Below are 20970 nucleotides of genomic sequence, written 5' to 3'. Positions count from 1 at the left end.
GTGTGATTAACTTGATAGTAGATATATCCTCAGGAAATGTCATTCAGGAGAAAGCCAAAGAAACCTCCTGAACAAGCCTCTTCCTGCCCAGGTACATCACAAAGGTCTCCAGGCGGATCTTCCTTGAGTGCAGCGGCTGACTGGCTATTCCTGGCCAAGGCCATGGCCTTCTCTATTGAATACCTACACCACTCACTCTTCTGGAAATGCTGTACTGAGCCACCTCTGCCTCCCAGAATCCTGCCATGAAATAATGTCCTTCCTTCTCAGAGCATCCTTCTTCCTCTGACTTTTCCCTTTGGCACTCATCAAAAGTGATGTCCAGTGCAATCACTGATACACTTACTGATATTAGTGGGCAGCCTCAAAGTACAAGCCCTTTAACTAGTATTATTTCATGTGACCCTGACACCAGGAGGTGAAGGGTCTTTCAAAAGAGACAGGGTGTTCAGAGACTTGGCTTGCCCGAGGTCACGCAGCTAGCTGGTGGCGGGCTGAAAGTGGAGCCCAAACCTTTTAATTAGAAGTCCAGGATCTTTCTCCCACTACCCATGTAAATATCAGTTGAATTAAATTGTGACTTTTAGTGTGCTAACTCCTAAAAATAACGCAATAAGCTCTTTCCTCAATCATATACTACCTATATGAGGTTTCACTGAATTCTCCTCATTCCCTCCAATTTTTCATTTATCTGTCAATTAGCATATAGTAAAGGTATGTTGCTCAAGTTCTCGGCTATGAGATTTCTTGGGTGTCTATTAGGTTACTGTCTACGATCCACTCTACCCTGATAAAGATGACTCCCATCTTTCTGCAGACCTTTTTGTGTGTAACTCAAAGCACTGCTCTTGGGGAGGTTTATACCCCAGCAGTCACCTCAGGAACATTCAAGGATGCTCAGTTTCCTAGTTAAGAGTTTCCATGAAGGACGTGTGTGTGTGTGTGTGTGTGTGTGTGTGTACATGCGTATTATTGTAAATATATACTGATAATTATACGTACTTATAAACACATGTATATTCCGGCAACAAATCCTTTATTGAATTACTGTAAATATGTAAATTAAACAAAGGATTGAGTGAGGGACTGTCTACTGAGTTGGCTTCGCGCTGCCGGGGTGGGAAATGGGTTACGCTGGGCATGACTGGCTCCCGTCTCTCCAGATGCACTAAGGAGCTTTAAACTACTGCACAGTTCTGGGGTGATTTGGAAATTCCAGATTCCAAATCCTATTTTCCATCATTACCTATAAATGCTAATGAATTCTGCTTAGAGTTTTTCATTAGTTTTAAAGATGAGCATTACAGATATTAAAGACACTTCTCTGTGTCTTTAATTGAAATTTAAGTTTAATAGAAACTTAAATTAAATAGAAATTTAAGTTTCCCTTAATTTCCCTTACTGCAAAACCCATGTAAATATCAGTTGAATTAAATTGTGACTTTTAGTGTGCTCTTAAAAATATAACAAAATTGGCAGCAATTTTCAAAAAATCTTTTATCAGTCAACTTTCAAAAACCATCTTATTTTGAAAACGTGTGTTCTGCCTGTAAGACATGAGTTATAGCTCACTGCAAATACATACATATTTAGTTGTCATGTTTGTTGCAATAAATAAATATCAACAGTAGTTCAAATTTCTCACTCATCCTTAACTCTTACTAGCTGTGAGTCATGGAAAAGCTCCTAACCGAAGCACCTGTTTTGAACCTGAAAATGGTATGCTTTCTAAAAATTCTAAAGTAAACAAGATAATATGTCAACATACAGTAAAGTCTGGGCACCTGGTTTTCTAGACCGCACGTAAGACATTATCTAATCGCTTCCCATCAGCAGATAGGCAGATACCACAAACCCGCAGCAATCACACACAAACCAAGGGACCTGGCAAAGAGCACCTTTTCTGCTCATCGTCATCTTCGAGTGATACATGCTGACAATCTTCCACACACAGAGATGTAAAGAACTGGGGCACAGAGATGAATGCTGAGTATCAATGATTCATTTCCACAGTGCACGTGGCAGGGCACAAAGCAGAGAACACTGATGGTGTCAGGCACTTACTTTCAAACCCAATTAAGTAACTTCCACACTGAAAATTTCTATTTTAACACAACTGATAGCAAGCTGAGTTCTAAATAAGGTCTGAATGTCATGAGGAATTTAAAGCAATCACGTCTGGCCTTCCGTCTCCGGCCTGTTTAGGTAAACTGACTCTACCGCTTTTCTGTTTATTGTGTGTCCTTACTAAGGTAAATTTCATAAAGGCAAGCACATACAGTATTAACATGTTCAAGTTATTAAAAACATCTCTTTTAAAAAATGATAAGGGAGAACTCAATACTGAAAATGAAAACAACTTGAGATAGTAAAAGAAATAAAAATAGCAGGAGAGAAAACAGAAGATTCTGTTGTCCTAGCAACTATCTTGGACACGATCAGCCTCATGGAGGGAGCACAGTATCTTAACAGCATCTGGCCTCCTTCAATTGAAAAGAGACTGAACTGGTAAAGTAGAAACCAAATCACAGTTTGACTAATCCAAGGAAGGGCTGTACAGAAATAAAAAGTGACCTGAAGGACTCAGCAACTTGTCCTGCACACACTCAGTATTTTCACAAACATACTCAGGGTCAATTCCAAGCACAGAATGGAGGAGGGTGGCCAATGAAAAACGTGTTCATAAATATCACTCCGGCTCCAGGTACACGTGCCCCTCTGAAAACGTTGCTCTACTTATTTATTTATTTATTTATTTATTTATTTATTTATTTATTTATTTATTTATTTTTAGTTTAGTATTTCTGAGATGGGGTCTCACTCTGTCGCCCAGGCTGGAGTGCTGTGGTGATCCCAGCTCACTGCAACCTCCGCCTCCCGGGTTCAAGCAATTCTCATGCCTCAGCCTCCCAGGCAGGCAGGTGGGATTACAGGCACTCGGCACCATGCCCAGCTAATTTTTGTATTTTTAATAGAAACAGCGTTTCTTCATGTTGGCCAGGCTGACCTCCAACTCTTGACCTCAAGTGATCCGCCCACCTCAGCCTTCCAAAGTGCTGGGATTACAAGCGTGAGCCACCGCGCCCGATGAAAATGCTGTTTTAGATGAAAACCTGGATTCCTGAGGCACCAGTGCCCTAACGCTGGGTATCACCTATGAGTGTAGGCAGGCGTCTGAGAGCCTCCAGGACGCTGGCCAGACAAGTGACAAGACTGGTCAAAAACTTCAAGGTCACAGGACCAACAAACAAAAAACCGCAGACCCTTCTATTCATACGAAAATCTGAAATCCACTCTGTTGTGAAGAGATCTTTCTTTACCAGCCTGTGCCCCGTGTCGCCAGCTTATTCATCAAAGGAAAGTTTTAATGCCCCCTCCAAATCTCATGCTGAGATGCAAGCCCCAGTGCGGGGCCTGGTGGGAAGTGTCTGGATCCCGGGGGTGGATCCCTCAGGAATGGCTCAGGCCATCTCCTTGGTGATGAGTGAGCTCTTACTCTGAGTTCACACAAGACCTGGTCATTTAAAAGCATGTGACACTCCAGTGCCAAGGATCTGGTCATTTGAAAATCTGTGACACTCCACCACCCCATTCTCTTGCCTGCCATGGCAGGATGCACCTGCTTCCCCTTCACCGTCTGCCATGACTGCAAGCGTCCTGAGGTCTCCTCAGAAGCAGACGCTGCTATGCTTCCTGTACAGCCTGCAGAACTGTGAGCCAATAAAACGTTTTTAAATAAAGTATCCAGTCTCAGATATTTCTTTCTAGCAAAGCAAGAACAGCCTAACAAAAGCCCCGAAGTCTTAGTCTGTGCCTGGCGTTCAGCCCAGGGGCCCTGCAGGCAGCAGCGAAATTGGCAGCAGCACAGCCCTAAGCCCAACGCCACACGCTCAGGACGGACAGAACACCTCACAGTCCACCCGAGGCCCTGTGCCATCCCGCCCCACTTGTCCCCCTCCCCACTTGCTCTGTCTACTTTCCCTTGGCACCGTGCTTGCCCCGAGGCCACCAGCAGCACCCCTGCTGGCCATGCCCTCCAGCCTCCAGCCTTCACAGCCATCCTCCTCCTCCCTCAACTCCCCTACGAGACTCTTTTTCTACTTGGCACACATAACCAACCTATGAGGTGTGAGTCTTGAGACCCCAGACACAGCAGACCCCTGCACATGCCTACCCTCTCCAGGGTCCCCATGGCCTCTGGGACTCTATCGCTTTCTCTGTGCACGGGTCTGCCGAGTCTCCAGGGTGTGGAAACGGTGGTGTCTCCATCCTGGTGCGGTGTCTGGCACTGAGTGCAGCGAGACAGGGGTCAGAAGGTGCACAGGGGGCCGGGCGCAGTGGCTCAAGCCTATAATCCCAGCACTTTGGGAGGCCGAGGCGGGTGGATCACGAGGTCAAGAGATCGAGACCATCCTGGTCAACATGGTGAAATCCCGTCTCTACTAAAAATACAAAAAATTAGCCAGGCATGGTGGCGCGTGCCTGTAATCCCAGCTACTCAGGAGGCTGAGGCAGGAGAATTGCCTGAACCCAGGAGGCGGAGGTTGTGGTGAGCCGAGATGGCGCCACTGCACTCCAGCCTGGGTAACAGGAGTGAAACTCCGTCTCAAAAAAAAAAGAAGGAGCACAGGGAAGGCGGAGCTCCCGCCGGCAGGCTGAACAGCCTCAAACACACCGTACAGTGACCGGCGGGTGCCACGGAGAACATGAGGAGACTCCACCATGCAGAGCCAGAAAAAAGAGCTGTGGCAGAGGAGGCGAGAGCTCAGCGTGATCCCAGGAATGAGTTCCAGTAAAAAGAAGCGATTCCCTCAGTCACAGCAGCTCCCAGGACACTGGCAACTTCTGGGGCACAACTGACGAGATGACTGCATCCCAAACAGCAGCTGTGAACCTCTTTTAATCACACCAAGTCAAAAAAAGCAAAAATTACAGACCCCCAGGAAGAAAAATAAGTGGGCTGGACCGTTCCTAGACTCGGGTCTTGGGGCCTCTGACTCCATCCAGCCACAGAAGGAGCTGCACAACCTTCCTCCAAGCAGATCTCCCTAAACTCAGACTGGAAGCAGGGTTCAGGGATAAGGAAAGACAAACGAGAGAGACAGAAAGTCTAGAAGAGGCAGCTAGAGCTTCTTCCTAACAGTAATGAAGGCCACTGGACCCCAACTGCTGTCTCCTCGCTCAGTCCAAAGTCACCCCTCCATCATCAGACACAGCTCGGTGGGCAGAGGAACCTGGGAACCAGAGCGCCACGAGCTGCCACTGCTTCTGCCCGTGTCCCGCCTCTGTCCCCAGTGAGGCGTGCTAGGCGCGCCAACTCGCTCCTGACCCTGCTTCTGTTTCTGGAGTCCTCATTCAAGGGTGCAGCTGATGGGAAAGACCAGGCTTCCCAGATGCCTGGAGAAGGCAGCCAGGCCCTTTACGCAGCTGGGACAAGAGCCACTATGTGGAGATCTGACCCAACGCCTGCTCCACAGCTGTGAGACCACGCCCCTTACAGGCCAGTCAGGACACCGCCAAGAGAAATCTGTTCCAGAGAGACTCACCAGCTGTGCCACGCAGGGTGTTCGAGCACGCACACTTACAACGCTGGGCACACACACTGCTGCTTTCACACTATGGGAACCTAACTGTGAGTCATCGAGTGACTGCGATCTACTGTCTGGGACCGGCCCTGTGATGTGAAGAGCACCAGTGGATTTTAATCAAGGAATGAGATGCTCCAATGACAAGGGCCAACATGGTCACTGGGTCCCGTCAACCACCCAGCACAGGTCAGCTGGCGTTCTCAACCACCCTTGCAGCACCCTGGATGTAGGTTCTGTGCCTCCACGCCACATATGGCCAATCCACCAGAGTGCCTCCCCGTGGGAGAAAAGAGCCCTCACCCATCCCTCCAGCCTCCCCTCCGCAGACCAGGTTGAGGTGCTATGAGGTGAGCAGTGACCAGGCCTGGGCACGCCTCCTTGGTGAACTGGGATCTCTGATGGGCTGAGAGGCCCCCTGCCTCTGGGATCCCTGCTCCATCAACGGTCCCCTTCCTCTCTTGCGTCTTTTCTCTCTTTCCACAAGCACTTACTCTTCTTTCCTATAAACGCAGAGAATGCCTTAGCCCTTAAAATAAGACAAAACAACAAGCCACGGAAGATGGAATCGGCTCCTGACACTCCTCTCAAGGTTCACCTACGATCCGGTCCTCACTGCAGTAGCCTGGGCATGGCCAGCCTTCACCACCACTGACCTTCCTGCGGTCTTGACAGACGCTGAGCCCCTCTACGGGTTCCTCTGCTGGCACCCAGGGCCCACGTGGTCTGGCCTGCCTCCTGGCACTCTGGCGAGCTTGGTCCTCTTCACCAGCTCCTACTCCCTTGAGCTGAAAGCTCCCCTGACCGACCCCTACTGGACCACTCACAGGCAGCCACGCGGCATGCCAAGCGGCAGGACCACAGGCCCTCCTGTCCCTCCCACCAAGCGGGTGAGTCAGTGGTCTGCTTCCCAGCAGCGATGTCAGCTGTACTTGTCACTGCAATTGCAGAATTTAATTAAACGTTATGAAAACTGAGTCTGAAAAGGAAGAGCTGCTGTTCTATTAAAACTAGGCTGAAATGCTTTGGAACCATTTGATAAAGGTGAATCGCTAAAATAAGGTCTACTGAAATAGGTGTGGGCGAGCCACCTTGATTTGGGGAAAAATTCTGTCTTCCCACTGTTTGTATGCTTTTTAGAAACCTAAAAAAGGAATTTCTGCTTATAAAAGAATTTGAGCTCTAATAAAAAGTATCTTAAAAGACAGAACTCTTCACATGAAAGTTAGAATAATGGCTTTGTTTCAATGTACAAGCTCCAAACCCTCCAAACAGATTTCAGAAATGCGCGGAGACATGGGCTGGGCGGACTTCCCCAGCGCCACACCCCTCCCTGGGAAGTGCCCTCCTGAGCCACCCTTCCTGGGCTCATCCATGCATCAGTAAATTACATGAAACATAAGGGTCAGGAAAAGATCCATGAGGAAGTTTGCCTGAGGTTTCCAAATTAAAGCCTTTAGACCAAAGCCCACTTGTTACAAACGGCAAATTCCTATCTCAGAAGCCCGCCCCACCCGGCTGCCACTACCTCTCTCTGATGTGCTTTCCTGCAAGCCCTCACTGTTGTCTGAACTCGCGCCGCCCACTCTTCTAGACATACACACACATCTGCAGGAGAGGCAACACAGCAGAGGCCCGGGCCTCCGCCACAGTGAGGAAAGGCCACCACCAGGCTCTCAGCAGCCCACTCCCCACCCTGTACCTCTTCCCTGACTCCCTCTGCTGGAATCCTTCAGCAATAGTCTGCTTAGTTTTGAAAACCTAAGAAGCAAAAAGCAGTTTGGCTGTGCAAGGAGGGTTAACAATGAAAAACAGAAAAGAGACGGTGCCTACCCTCGGGGCCCCACCCATGGCACCGGCACTCTCACCTGTACCACCAGGATCCTCCCTGACCGTCCTGTGCCCTCTGCCTTTGTGCTGAGTTGATACTCGACATGGCAAGCAGAGCAGCCCTTTAAACCTGAAACCCAAACGCTGTCCCTCTCCAGCACACCAATGCCACCACCTCACCAAGAGTCCAGCTGAACTGAGGTCTCGCGGCGGCCGCAGACCCCAGCTGACCTGGGCCTGCTGCCTTTTCAGCTCACTCCCTGTGGAAGCTCAACCCCACCCGCATCACACCTCACCATGACAGGCTCTTCTCTAGCTCCAGAACGTGTCCTCCTGCTCCCGCCTTCTGTGAGGCACCTGCTTCCCTGTGCCCCCACATCCCTCACTCCCCTGCACCAGGTGCCTGGGACCTCTCTCCACATGGCAGCCCCCTCGGCTGTGCTTTCTCCAAGACCCAGGCGCCCTGTTACCTGTCTGCCTACCATCTGCTCTCCCTGCCCACTAGGAAGTAAGCTCCGTGAGAGCAGCGCTTGGCTTCACTCTCTTATGTGGCCTCAGTGCTTACAGCAGTGCCTGGCACGGTGACCATCTGCTCAGCGCTGAGTGCAGAAGTGTTGGGACACTGAGATGGCGCTGTCTGGCGGAGGGTCTGAGTGTCAGGCTGGCAGCAGGTACTGGGGTGAACTGTCATTCCTGCTATCTTAGCGCTCCCAAGATGCCGGGCTCTATCTCTGGGATAGAATTTGGATTAAATTAAAAGGCAAGAATTCTTTGATCAGCCAGGTTTCCCTTCTGTGCCTTCGGGGTTGGGAATTTAATCAATTCTGCATCCTGAGGGATTGTTCACTGGGTAAATACCTATTGGGTACACAGGATGCAGAAATGCTCATTCAGACAGGGCCTCTGCTCAATGGCTACAGAAAGAACCAGCACCAAAACAGGCTTCGCATTTATAAAGAAAAACAGGGCAGCCCGAATATGCTGAAAACCCTCGATATAAAACCTCTGGCAATGCTTCACATGCATTGCTGAGCTCTGCAAGAAATCACAAGGGACCAAGAACGAAGAGCAAGTTGAAAAGCCGGAGTGCTGAGCTGAGGCTGCAGTGCCCCGGGACGCCCAGAAGTTGCCGAGAGCCAGAAGACACAGCCTGGTGTCCCTGTGAGGTGAGTCCTGAAAGGCCACCCCCTCAGCGAGGGACGAAATCTCCTGCCGGCAAGGAGACCCCAGCTGGCACCTAGCAGCGGACAACTCTCCACTGAGAATTCGTAACCAGAGCCTGTCCCCACACAGGCTCAAGTGTTCAAATTCACATTACCTCCAGGGCCTGGGATACCACAGGCAACAAAGGTGCCATCAATTCCTGCTCCTCAGGAATCTGAGGCCTGGCAGCAGCAAGCAGTCCTTTCAGGAACAGGGCTGCCAGGGCTGGGAAATCACACAGGACACCCGGTTAAAACCTTGGGACATACTTATACTAAAATAGTAGCTGCCCTCAATTCAAGCTTACCTTGGCATCCTGTACTTCATCTGGCAGCCTGACTCAGGAGGGATACACTCTCACCAAATGCCCATGGATGGAGCCTCACAGGGCAGAAGCTCAGGACCCAAAATCTCCAAAGAGTGAAGGAAAGAAGCCACCATGGGTGAAAAGATGAAGGAACAATGACCAAGGTCAGACAGCGGCCAGAGCAGCACTCCAGAGACAGAGCATAAAGTAACTATGTTTAAAACGTCTACAGAAAGAGAAGCAAGGGGGAATCACGAGCAAGGAATAAGGTCCTAGCAACAAGATCAAACTGCACTGGCACAAAGAAAGAGAAATTCCAATCTAGACCCATCTTGCAAAACTGCAAAACACCGAAGTCAGAAAAATCAGGAAAATTTTGGAAGAAAAACAAAGAATATGATCCTTAATCTAAAGAATAAACGTCAAAGCATGACTCCTTTTCCAAGAATCAGAAGTGCTATCTAGTAACTCCTAACCTCCAAGTATCAACAAGGGCAATATCCATGATAAAATATGAACGCCACGTCGTGGGGATGTCACCACACGCAGACCAACCGTGTACAGCAGCACAGTGCAAATATACTTTAAGTTTCTTATATAATTATAAGGCATAGTTTTAGTAATTTTATTATCTTTATAACATTAATTGGGACTATAGAAATTCTCATGTTGGTGGCAGAATTTGGCTAAAACGTATTTTCCACACCAAAAAAAGCCTCCCAGAAAGCAAGAAAGTGCCTAGCAGGGTAACAGGCTTCTAAGACCCGCTGCCAGGAGCACGCACCCACGACCTCCACCTGCTCCGGAAATAACTGCCCGCCAAATCCCTTCTGCTCAAAGTTCACACATCCTCTGTGGAATGTCCTCAAATGCTGCGTGCTCTCCTGCAGCAAAGCAGTGACCTGCCACGTGTACCTGTAAAAAGGCCTTCCCACCTCCAAAGACCAGTGGGAAGCAACTCAGGACCCGCTCTCTCACTCCACACAGCACGCTCCCCGTGCAGCACGCTCCCCGCGCAGCCCGCTGCCGGTGGGGGCTCCCCAGCTGCAAGGTTAGGAAGAGACATTTCTGTTCACCTCGCATCTGACAAAGGCTGACTTTTCCTTCCTTTCGTTACTTGTCTTTTGCAATTTTCATAAAGCAAAACTGAACTCTTTTCTAAAAAGCTTGATTCTTGTCTTGATTCTATTTACTATTTCTTCTTTCAACATGTAATTATAGAAAACAGCATTTAATTTTGTTAGCAATTCAAACTTCACAGTAATACTTATTAAACCTCAGAACCTCTGTGACGCAACTAAAAACAACTTCAACTGTCCTCGCCCGGCGGCCTCTGGGAGGTGAGGTGTCAGGACCGACGGCCCGCTGGGCTCCGGCCTGTCCTCCGTCTGTTCTGGCGAGATCAGACGCACCTCCATCCTGCACACATTCCCGTCCCTGGGCCCTCTCTCTTCCTACACATTTCCACATTTCCAAGTTATGTCTGTCGCCTCCAGCTGAACTAGACAGGAATGAGACGAAGGCAACCGTAAGCACAAATGATTAAAGAGAAGCTACATTTCATGAGAACTTGCCTTCCTATTACACCATTAGCATTTGTTTTCGAAAGCACGAACAGTGGGAGAAAGAGGTTTTACAGTTAGAGTTTTCTTTTGTAATGTGCTCTTAGAACAACTGTTGTTTTTCCCCCTCAGCATCTGACAGAAATTGCTGCTAGCACAAGCAGTCCCTCGGGTGGCCAGATAAAAGGAAGCCACTCTTGTCAGGGTGGGGCCTTTTGTCAGAAGAAAAATGCTCCATCTCCTCCTACTCCTGGGAAAGGCCTGCACTCTCTCAGGGCTGTGTGCAAGGAGACACAGTCACAGAGGCTTCACACAAGACATTTCGGTACTCACTTCCTTGTCTGCTAAGAGCTCTACCAAAGTCACTCAGGTCAGAATGAAGCTCCCGGAGAGGCCCCCTGAGCACAGGCTCAGAAGGGAGGGGCCTACCAGGAGGAAGGGAGCTTTCTCCAGTGCCCACAGAAGCCAATCCAGAAAGAGGCTCTGCAGGCCACGCAGAGAGCCTTTGTGAAAAGCCACAGACACAGACCTTCCCAGATCCGAAACAGCTGCACGTGAAATCCAGAAGGGCTTTGTTCATTCACCTCCAGGTATCTCCACAATGCTGTTTCCAGAAGGAAATGCATCGAGAACTGCTGCTTATGTCTCTAATGGACTAAAGGAATTCGGTGAATTCTTATTACTATTTAATTCCAACTGATCCTTTTTTAATATCAAGCAACTGAATTTCCTTAAACTAAATCCTCTACATAGTCAGACAATTCTTACTCAACAGAGTAACATAAAGCCTGTGGTATGCATGCGGACCTTCTGGAAAGAGGAAGGGCAGCTTTCCCGTGGAGACCCAGCCAGCAGGACCTCAGCCAGGAGGCCACGGTCAGGGCGATGGCGCCAGGTCGCGCTGACAGCAAGTGCCCCGGATGCTTCACCTCTGTGCATTCCTCCCCAAAACACGCGGCCAAGTCTAATCACTAGAAAAACATCAGGCAACTCTCAATTGAGGGAGAGTCTACAAAATATCTCACTAGCACTCCTTATTAAAAACAAAGTCTGAGAAAATGTTACAGCCAAGAGGTGCCTAAGGACAGAAGAGGACCCAAGGTCACATGATAATCTAGATGGGACAGGGTGCTGGAGCAGAAAGAGGACGTCAGGGAAAAACTAAGGTAATCCAAATAACTCAAAGTGTGGGCTCTGTTAACACGGGCCGAGTGTGGTGGCTCACACCTGTCATCCCAGCACCTGAGGCCAGGGTGGGCAGATCACTTGAGGTCAGGAGACTGAGACCAGCTGGGCCATCATGGTGTAACCCCATCTCTACTGAAAATATAAAAATTAGCTGGGCGTGGTGGTGGGCACCTATAATCTCAGCTGCTCAGGAGGCTGAGGCATGAGAATCGCTTAAACAGAGAAAGGGAGGTTGCAGTGAGCTGAGATCATGCCACTGCTCTCCATCCTGAGTGACAGAGTAAGACTCAGTTTCCAAAAAAAACAAAACCAAAAACCCATTAAGTAGTATTAATTAATTATAACATATGTACCATACTAACAGAAGATGTTAATACAATGGAAACTGGATGTGAGATATGAGAGCTCATTATCACCTTCACAATTTTTCTGTAAAGCTAACACTGTCCTAAAAATTCAAGTTCATGTTTTTAAATGTTTACAAATTTAAAAATCAGATTTCTCCAGTCATTTAAATATGATTAGAAATTTTAACTTTTCTAAACATTTAATTCAAACCACAAGCCCAATACCATGGATTCTCTTAGATTCTCTTTAATGCTTACAAACTGAAAAGCAGACAAAACCACATAAAACACAGCACGTGTGAAAAGGTCCAACAGATGACAGAGTAGAACCACAAGAACAGAGAGAAAATGCGGCAAGAGTGACACAGACACACTGTGGGAGGCCAAGGTCGGCAGATCACCTGAGGTCAGGAGTTTGAGACCAGCCTGGACAACACGGTGAAACCCCAACTCTACAAAAAATACAAAAAAATTAGCTGGGTGTGGTGGCACACGTCTGTAATCCCAGCTACTGAGGAGGCTGAGGCAGAAGAATCATTTGAACCTGGGAGGCGGAGGTTGCAATCAGCCGAGATCACACCACTGGACTCCAGCCTGGGTGACAGAGTGAGACTCTGTCTCAAAAAAAAAAAAAAAAAAAAAGTGACACAGACAGTGAACACCAGCCAAAGGCTCAGAGTGTTATGAACCCCAGAGCAAGTGAGTGCAGACGCACAGGCACACCTGCTTACACAACACACACCGGATACAGTGTAAATGCACAAAACCAAGAGAGAAACAATGTCTTTTAAAAAACCTGCCGGAGAAATAAGAAATATCTTCAAAAGAGGAACTCTCAATAGAAACACAAAAGCCAGAAGAATAAAATAGTGAAGTTTGGAGGTACTAAAAGACAGTATTGACAATTTAAAATTCTAACCCAGCAAAAACCACCTGCAGGAATGAAGACAGCCTTCCTTCCCTCTAAGTTCAAACGGAAGGCTGCTCTGCAGGGCTGGATCATGTCTACGCCTTCCTGGGTGGCAGGGATTAGCGACGCCATGGTAGCAAAGACGGGAGACTAGTTATGCCCTCTGGGATTCCGGCAGGTAAAGATGCCGACATCACGGGGTCAGGTCTCCCAGCATCTGAGAAGGACACGGACACGGAGAGCACTCCAACGAACCTTGCTGTGTTGCACTGGAACTGGAGACACTGGTGTGTATTCATGGTTTCAACACACGGAAACACAGAAACAAAAATAGATGTATATAAATGAACAAGAATCTGGGAGTCCATGGTGATAAACAGAAATCAATGAATAAATAACTTGGGAGAAGGGAAAATATTTGCTTCTAGTAGGATACTAACTGGTCATATAGAAAGGATGACAGAAACCGAAAACTGTAATTTGGCAGTCATCATAGCAGTAATTTAGCCAAGAAAATCAAAAGATGCTAAAACTACTGAGTGAAAGTTTGATGAGGAAGCTGATACTTACATACTCTCAAGTATTTCCCCTCAAAATATTGACTATTAAGAGTAAAAGATAACTTCATAGTGAAGACACCACCTTAACAAGTAATAAAAGGTAACGTAAGCAGTGATGGGACAAACGGGAACCGCACGCTACTGGATCTGATCAGTGAGTTCTGGGGAAAAGCCACACAGCCTCAATCTAACCATGGGGGGAAATCCAACAAAACCAAACTGAGGGATATTCAGCAAGGTAACCATTCTGTCATCTGCAAAAATGTCAAGGTCTTAAACGCCAAGAAAAGCCTGAGGAACGGATCCAGACCCACAGAGACGTAAGAGACGCAACAATTTAATGCAGCCGTCGCCCTGGATTGGATGTTCTTGCCCGAAGAACATGGCTGGGATCCGCGACTGCCCGCGAACAGGCCTGTGGACTGGAGGGCAGGCCGCTTGCTGACTGTGACAGCTGTAGCGGGTTGTGGAGGAGAACGTCCCTCTCTCTGAGAATTACACATCCCAGCCATGATTCTCAAACGGGCACTGTGCACTGCAGGAGCACTCACTCGCACACGTTTCTGGGCCCCATCCCGAGTGTCTAATCCAGCAGACCTGGACTGAAGCCCAAGAACCTGCATTCCCAGCAGCAGCCCACAGGGTACTGAGTAGCAACCACACTCTGCAGCCCCTTACACTCAAGTGCTGGAAGGTAACACAGCACCATGCCAATGACTTACCTTAAACCCTTAAACGGTTCAGGAAAACTTGTTTTCCCTTTTCTTTCTTTTTTTTTTTGTTTTTTTAGTTTGGAACATTCAAAACTTAAAAAAAAAAATGATCGAATAAAGGCCATTTTAAAGAGTAAGTGTGAGAATTTATTATTAGCAAAAATTCTTCATGCAGAAGGCCAAGGACATGTAACGTGCCAGCGCAGCACCCGGGAGGGGTGGGCAGCCACGGGGCAAACACACGGGCAGAGCTTTGAAGCTCGGCTCCGAACAGCTGCAAACGCCTGTGGTGGGGGCAGCATCCCGGGGGGACTGAGACCGAGATCAGGCAGCACATGGACGTGGGGAACTCTGCTCTGGAACTGGAAAACTAATTGATCTTCAACATCATAAAACCAAAGATAAATATTTTAATTATCGGTCTCGTCACAAAGAGCTATTGTAAGGATAACTAGTAGGCAAATAGGTGGGGTAAATGGAATGAAGAAAAAACTTAATCCAAAAAAAAAAGGCAAGAAAGAAAAAAAATCAAAACATAGGAAACATAGGTAGGAAAAATACTACATAGTAAGATAGGCTATTTACAAATACATCAGTAATTGCATTAAATGTAAACAGAAAAGTATTCCAAATATTTAGACTAACAATTCTTTTTAAAAACTGCAAATCATAAGGTATTCACACTGAATATAAAGACACAGAAGAGTTGAAATTAAAGGACACAGAAAAAGCTACATCATGTATATACTAACCAAAAGGAAGTTTCAAATGCTACATAAATATTGAATAGGCCAGCATGGTGGCTCACCCCTGTAATTCCAGCACCTTGGGAGGCCGAGGCGGGCGGATCACAAGGTCAGTAGTCGGAGACCAGCCTGGCCAATATGGTGAAACCCCATCTCTACTAAGAATACAAAAAGTTAGCTGGGTGTGGTGGTATGTGGCCATAATCCCAGCTACTTGGAAGGCTGAGGCAGGAGACTCACTTCAACCTGGGAGGTGGAGGCTGCAGCGAGCCAGATCACATCCAGCATGGGTGACAAGGTGAGACTCTGTCTCATAAAAGAAAAAAAAAGAAAAATACTGAATAAACTTTAAAGTAAGAACCACCACTAAAGGTAAAGAGGAAAATATCATAACGAAAAGAGTGACTCTACTAACAATGCAATTCAGAGCGCTAAAACGTAAACCAAGTAAAATCTGACAGACTGGAAAGGAGGCCCAAATCTACCAAGAGTGGCAGTGACAGACTCAACACGCCCCCCACAGGAAAGGTGGCCTCAGGCACAGGACTGAGAGCGTGGGTTCTGCACTGAGCATGGATGGCTGCTTCTGCCTTCCTGGAAAAAGGCTGAGGGCAGAGAGGAAGCCGCTGTACAAGTTTGGGTGGGAATAACGGCAGCCTGGATGTCAATAGGAAAAAAGGAAGCCACTTGTGAAACAGACTTAACAGGACCTGCCCATGCACAAAAGCAGAGTGGGGGAACCAACCACAAGCGCGTCCTGGTCTACACAAGAGCAGCCGGTGAAGCGCCAGCTGCAGCCATGATCCCAGGGAAGCAGCAAAGACGCACGGCCCCACGAAGAGAGGGGGAAATGTACCGCACTCACACACGTGCAGAGGCGCACGGCCCCACCCAGAGAGGAAAACGCACCGCACTCACACCCGTGCAGAGGCGCACGGCCCCACCCAGAGAGGAAAACGCACCGCACTCACACACGTGCAGAGGCGCACGGCCCCACCCAGAGAGGAAAACGCACCGCACTCACACACGTGCAGAGGCGCACGGCCGCACCCAGAGAGGGAAACGGCACCGCACTCACACATGTATACGAGGACAGAAAGACGTGTGCACAGATATTAAACGCAGGTGCCTGTGAGAGACATCTTCATGGTTTTATGTGTTTTCCCCAAATCCTCACACTGAATAAAACCACTTTCAAAACAATCCAAATAATTTACTTAAAGGAAAATGCCAACTACCTCAAGTTAGAAAGAAAGCAAAGGGATCTACTCAGACTCTCAATGGGTGCTTCAGGCAATTTGCATGTATCAACTCCAACGATTACAGTAACACAGAAATATTTAGATTTCAACTCATCCACATGTTGAAGGCACAGCTTCGAGTTCAGATTTAATACAACTATTTCACATTTACTCATCACAAACCACAGCCACCGCTGCCACAGATACGGGTTGTGCTCTTCCCAGTCCACTGTCGTCGGGATTCGCAACACAGCCTGCAACTCACCTGCTGGCTCCCGGCAAAAGTCACACACGTCTCTAACCTAGCGGAATCTTGCCAGAACAAACAACTCGCTAAGCAGGTATGGGAATTGGATAAGAAGATCAATGAAACAGCTGCCCCTACTAACTTCCACCCTCGATGTCCGTCCTCTCTACCCCCTCCCACATGGCCCAAGGGCCTTCTACAGAAATGGAACCCTCATTATTTACAGAAACTGACATAACAGCTGATGAACAGAGACTGTTCTCCTATCAAGATAATATGCCTGATGAAGAACAGCCCAGAAGAACGTCTCTGCTCTGGGCCTGTCATCTGAGGACTTCATCGGCTTTCCATATAGAAATACAGGGAAAAGGGAGAATTATTTCAATGAAAAAGAGGCTCTTTCACTAAAACAAACAAAACACAGCAACAACAAAAACCCCTTTATGGATTAGGGAGTGCACTGTCCCCAGAGCTGCAGACCAACCCACCACCAGCCTTCTCTACTCCCATAGTCTCACGTTGTAGAACTCCTGTACGATACGGTCACTCTGATGAGCTCCAACGGTGACTTCTGGGATAAGGATGGGAATGGCTGTGTAATGCACCACCTGCTGCTTATCCTGACACCTAAAAAATAAGACAAATGTGGGTCACACCAAACCATCAAAATACATCAAAAGAAGCTTAAGTCTGATTTTTTAAAACATCCGTATAAAAAAATCTATACATTCCAATAAATGCTGTTCATTGCCAAGCAGTAATCTCAGAGCAAAGCTTTCATCCTAAAGACCACGTGGTTGATCTGGAGCTGCTTTTTAAAATTACTCTTAGAACCTGAGGTAGCATCTTTTAAAACCCTCAACACCTACAAATGACGACCTTCTGGGAATGGATACTGTTTTGGAAACATAAGAAAAGGAGTCAAAGTGTGCTTTAAACATAGGAATAACAGGACTAAAAAGCTATAAATGAATGGTTAAAAGACAGTGCCACACACAGAGCACACCCCATGAAAAATGTTCCAGATGAATGAATCTGAGGGGAAGGAATGGTGAGTGGCTGAAATCCCTCTAGAGTTGCAGCTAGGGTCTTACTGCTCTGTTTTGCATGCTAAGGCCCACATAGGATGGTCTGCTGTACCACAGTTTGTGAAAGGTGTAATTCTCCACTTTTCTTGGCATCAATAAATATACAAATCACAGGATAGTCTCTTTGCTTTACCATTTCATTCTGTTGAATGTTAAAATATTTATACTTTGTTACAATTTGCTTATTTTAAAATAAATTTAGTCTGAATATAACCACTGTACTTAAAGATGAAAAGCCTTTCTTGAGCTTTTGGAAAAAAAATATTAAAATAAAGTCTCTTTTCTTAAGGGCTCAAAACAAAGAAAACAATTATTTTAAACGGGCACATTTCCATTACTGAGTTATAAAAGCAGGAGATGTTTCTCATTTGTAATGGCTCAAATGGAAATTATGTGAATGTACCTGGCTCTGGGCCAGACTTTGTGAGACAGTCCAGGGCCCCTAAGCAAACCCAAGGCCTGTTCCTCATAGAACCTATGTCGGCTCTCCCACAAACAGAACCACCTGACCAGAACCCAAGGCCCACAGGATCCACGAATCATGCGTCCACAGACGGCTACAGAGCTGCGAACCTGCGGCAAGCTGAAGATGAGTGGACGGTAGGTAAAGGGTCAGGAGTGTCCTAGCAAAAACCGCGGGGCTCGTATACAGTTATCCAATAATACAAATGCCCCTCCAAGAAACTGCTGCCGGGGTAACAGTGATGGTCAGTTTTCCTAAGTGCATCTATGTGCATTTCCACATGAGTCGGCAAATGGCTGTCATGTACACACTTGCAGATAAGATCACCGTCTTAGTTTTAATATTAAGTTGGTTTTACTTGCCAAAAGATATTCAAATATTTTTTAAAATTTAAGCAAGCAGGACAGAACGTCTGTGAAGGGCATAAAGTTGCTGTATTTTGTAAGACTGCATGAACTGTAAGACTACAATCTCCCTCTCCAGAGGAAAGTGCTGCTTGCTAGCTTTCCTTATACATTCTACTGAAACACTTCCGGGCATGTGTCAATCAAGTACAGGTGTGTACCTCCTTACTGTTAACACAAACAGAATTACCCTATTATAAAAGGGCAATTTTTGAAGTGATCTCACAATAAGAAATTCCAAATAAAAATGAAGTTTATATTCTAAATGTTAACAAATATCAATACAGGGAGGTGACATGGTTTTCTTTACAGTTTGAAAAACCTAAGAAAATGCTAGAAAATGTGAAAGAAATCAGTGGCCTGGAGCAAGTGTAGATTAGAGAGCAACAGCGCCATCTATGCCTAATTTGGCAACATTACATTGTAGCCCGGGAACATCTTTCAACAGGTACACTTCCAACTACTTGTGAAGATTAAGAAAGAATCAGTTACAATAATTCTACAACTTATTTATTACTATGAGCTTAAGTGATGACTACTGGGAAGAGTTACAGTGTATCTCCAGTAAAATCCTAGATTCAAGCAAGAAAGACACAGGAATCGTTCTGACTCAGGAAGCAAAAGGCAGTGGAAGAAAATACTCTCTTCACAAAGCACTTAGTTTAGTGATGAAGAATTCAAAACTGATTGAAGATGATGTATCATTTTAATATCATAAGTCATTGTCTAAATGAGAAGATAAAAGATACTAAGCCTGGTTACGATATGAGGTGCTCTGCCACATATTTTAAAACAGAGTAAAGCAGGAAGACAGAAGAAAGAATAAAACTGTAGGTTGTGTTTTATGACTCAAGCTGTTTCCCAATTAAAAGAATGTCAATGCTTTGTCCTATAACATTTTCAACCCCTATTTTGCAATTTCTCCTGAATTGCAAAGTTCTGTCTGACACCAAACTCACATGCTACAGTTTCTGTAGCATTGAAATTTCATGTTAAAAAGACTGCAGAAGTCATATAAAATTTTTTGCAATTAAGAAAAGAGGGTGGGTGTGAAGGTCTGGGCTCTGGAGAAACAGAGTTGGCCAGAGAGGAACCCTGTACAACTGGAGGCCTGACGTGTCCCCGGAGCCCCTAATGGGCCTGAAACCAACCTGGGCAGGCGCCAGCCAGTCAGGGATGTAGATACGAAGAAGACTGAAGAACACAACTGCTGCCTCTCAGCACAAGCACAGCTACACACATACACACAATTAGACACTGGCAACACGTAACTGAGATGGTGCAGAGATGTTCTAAAGCAGTAATTTGGTCAGGTTCTGGATACAATGAATGTCACTGGTAAATGGCATGTTTACAATAATTATGTTAGAAAATTGGTCATAATCATCGCTTGAGTCCCTCAACTGAGAAACAGTTCTCAAATGAAAATAAACACAACTGATACTGTAAACTTACGAAACATCTTTGTGGGAGGAAGAAAGGCAAAATATCAGGAGAGAACAGGACAGAACAATTCATAGTGAGCTAAGTTAAAACAACTGAATGCTATAATTGATAAACTATGGGGGAATTACAGGATCCTTCTCTCTGCTCTGATAACCACGTAACTGAATAACTACATGAAAGGCGCGGAATCTAATCAACACACATTTCACACTGCGTTTAGAAAATGGCACTGTTGCCACGGGAAGGTCAAGTCAGACCCTTGTCCCGGTAACTCTGTTAGGTGTCCTGTAACGCCCAGCAGTAGCTGATACTAACAAAGGACACCATAGACAGTCATATAAATAACAGCTTACAAGAGTCATGGGAAGGTGTTAGGGAGAAAAAAGGGTGATTACGGCCACATTTTAGAGACTGCTAGGATTTCTGGGTAATTTCTGGGCAGGTGGTGGTAGAAGAAGGGCCTGGGAGATTGCCTGGTATCCTCCTGGTCGAAGAGGCAGAACCAGAGCAGACTGGGATTCTGAATTAATTCTGTGAAAGGAAATTCGCGTCTATGACTAAACAAAGATAAGCCACTGAAATATTCAAGTAAAGCGAAAACGGGGTCATTGTGGCTTTTGAAAAAACTAAACCTGGTGGGAGTGGGATGAAGAAATAAAGAGGCGGAGGAACAGAGACCAAGAACCAGGGGATTATACCCCAAGAGGAGCAGAAGTGTTGGGGACAAGGGTGAGAAATCACTGAAAGCAGCACACGGCCCTGCAGGGTGTGACTGAGGGGAGGGTAAGGTGGTCAGCAGGGAAAATGGAGGGTTCACGCTAGGACTGTGGTTGACGGAGGAGTCGAAGGTTCTACCAGGATTCAAGCCTGAACAGATGGCAGGAGGGAAGGCAAAACGGCACAGGACCACACAGAGGGTGCAGAGAGCAGCAGCTCCCGCTCCCACAGCCTGAGAGGTCAGATGCCCCGCACCCTGTCACGTGACCTTAGCAAGCCCGAGCTTTGAGGCGTGGTCTCCTCCCTGTAAAAAACAGGGAGCCCAGCCCCACAGGAGTGTGGTAGAACAGACAACTATTTCCGAAATACCTTCCAGATGCTGTGTTGACAACTACTGTTAACTATGAGATCTC

The 20970-nt window shown here is 46.7% G+C and overlaps 1 protein-coding gene across 5 annotated transcripts in view; it reads right to left on the bottom strand.

The window, feature by feature from the left end:
• The window catches only part of NDUFA10 (NADH:ubiquinone oxidoreductase subunit A10), a 69003-nt gene that overhangs the window by 18806 nt on the left and 29227 nt on the right, over positions 1–20970 (bottom strand). For 3 of the 5 annotated variants that reach the window (XM_074398755.1, XM_074398752.1, XM_039469841.2), the window contains exon 9: positions 16958–17066. In XM_074398755.1, coding sequence (XP_074254856.1) covers positions 16958–17066 — 109 coding nt within the window. Of the gene's footprint in view, positions 1–3113; positions 3122–9840; positions 9933–12467; positions 12473–16927; positions 17067–20970 lie in introns of all 5 variants that reach the window. The other 2 variants (XM_074398754.1, XM_074398753.1) reach the window with 2 other exon arrangements.

Source organism: Saimiri boliviensis, chromosome 5, assembly GCF_048565385.1.
Source record: "Saimiri boliviensis isolate mSaiBol1 chromosome 5, mSaiBol1.pri, whole genome shotgun sequence".
Taxonomy (NCBI): domain Eukaryota; kingdom Metazoa; phylum Chordata; class Mammalia; order Primates; family Cebidae; genus Saimiri; species Saimiri boliviensis.
The sequence above is the reverse complement of the archived record's forward strand: the minus strand, read 5'-3'. Positions and strand labels throughout refer to the sequence as shown.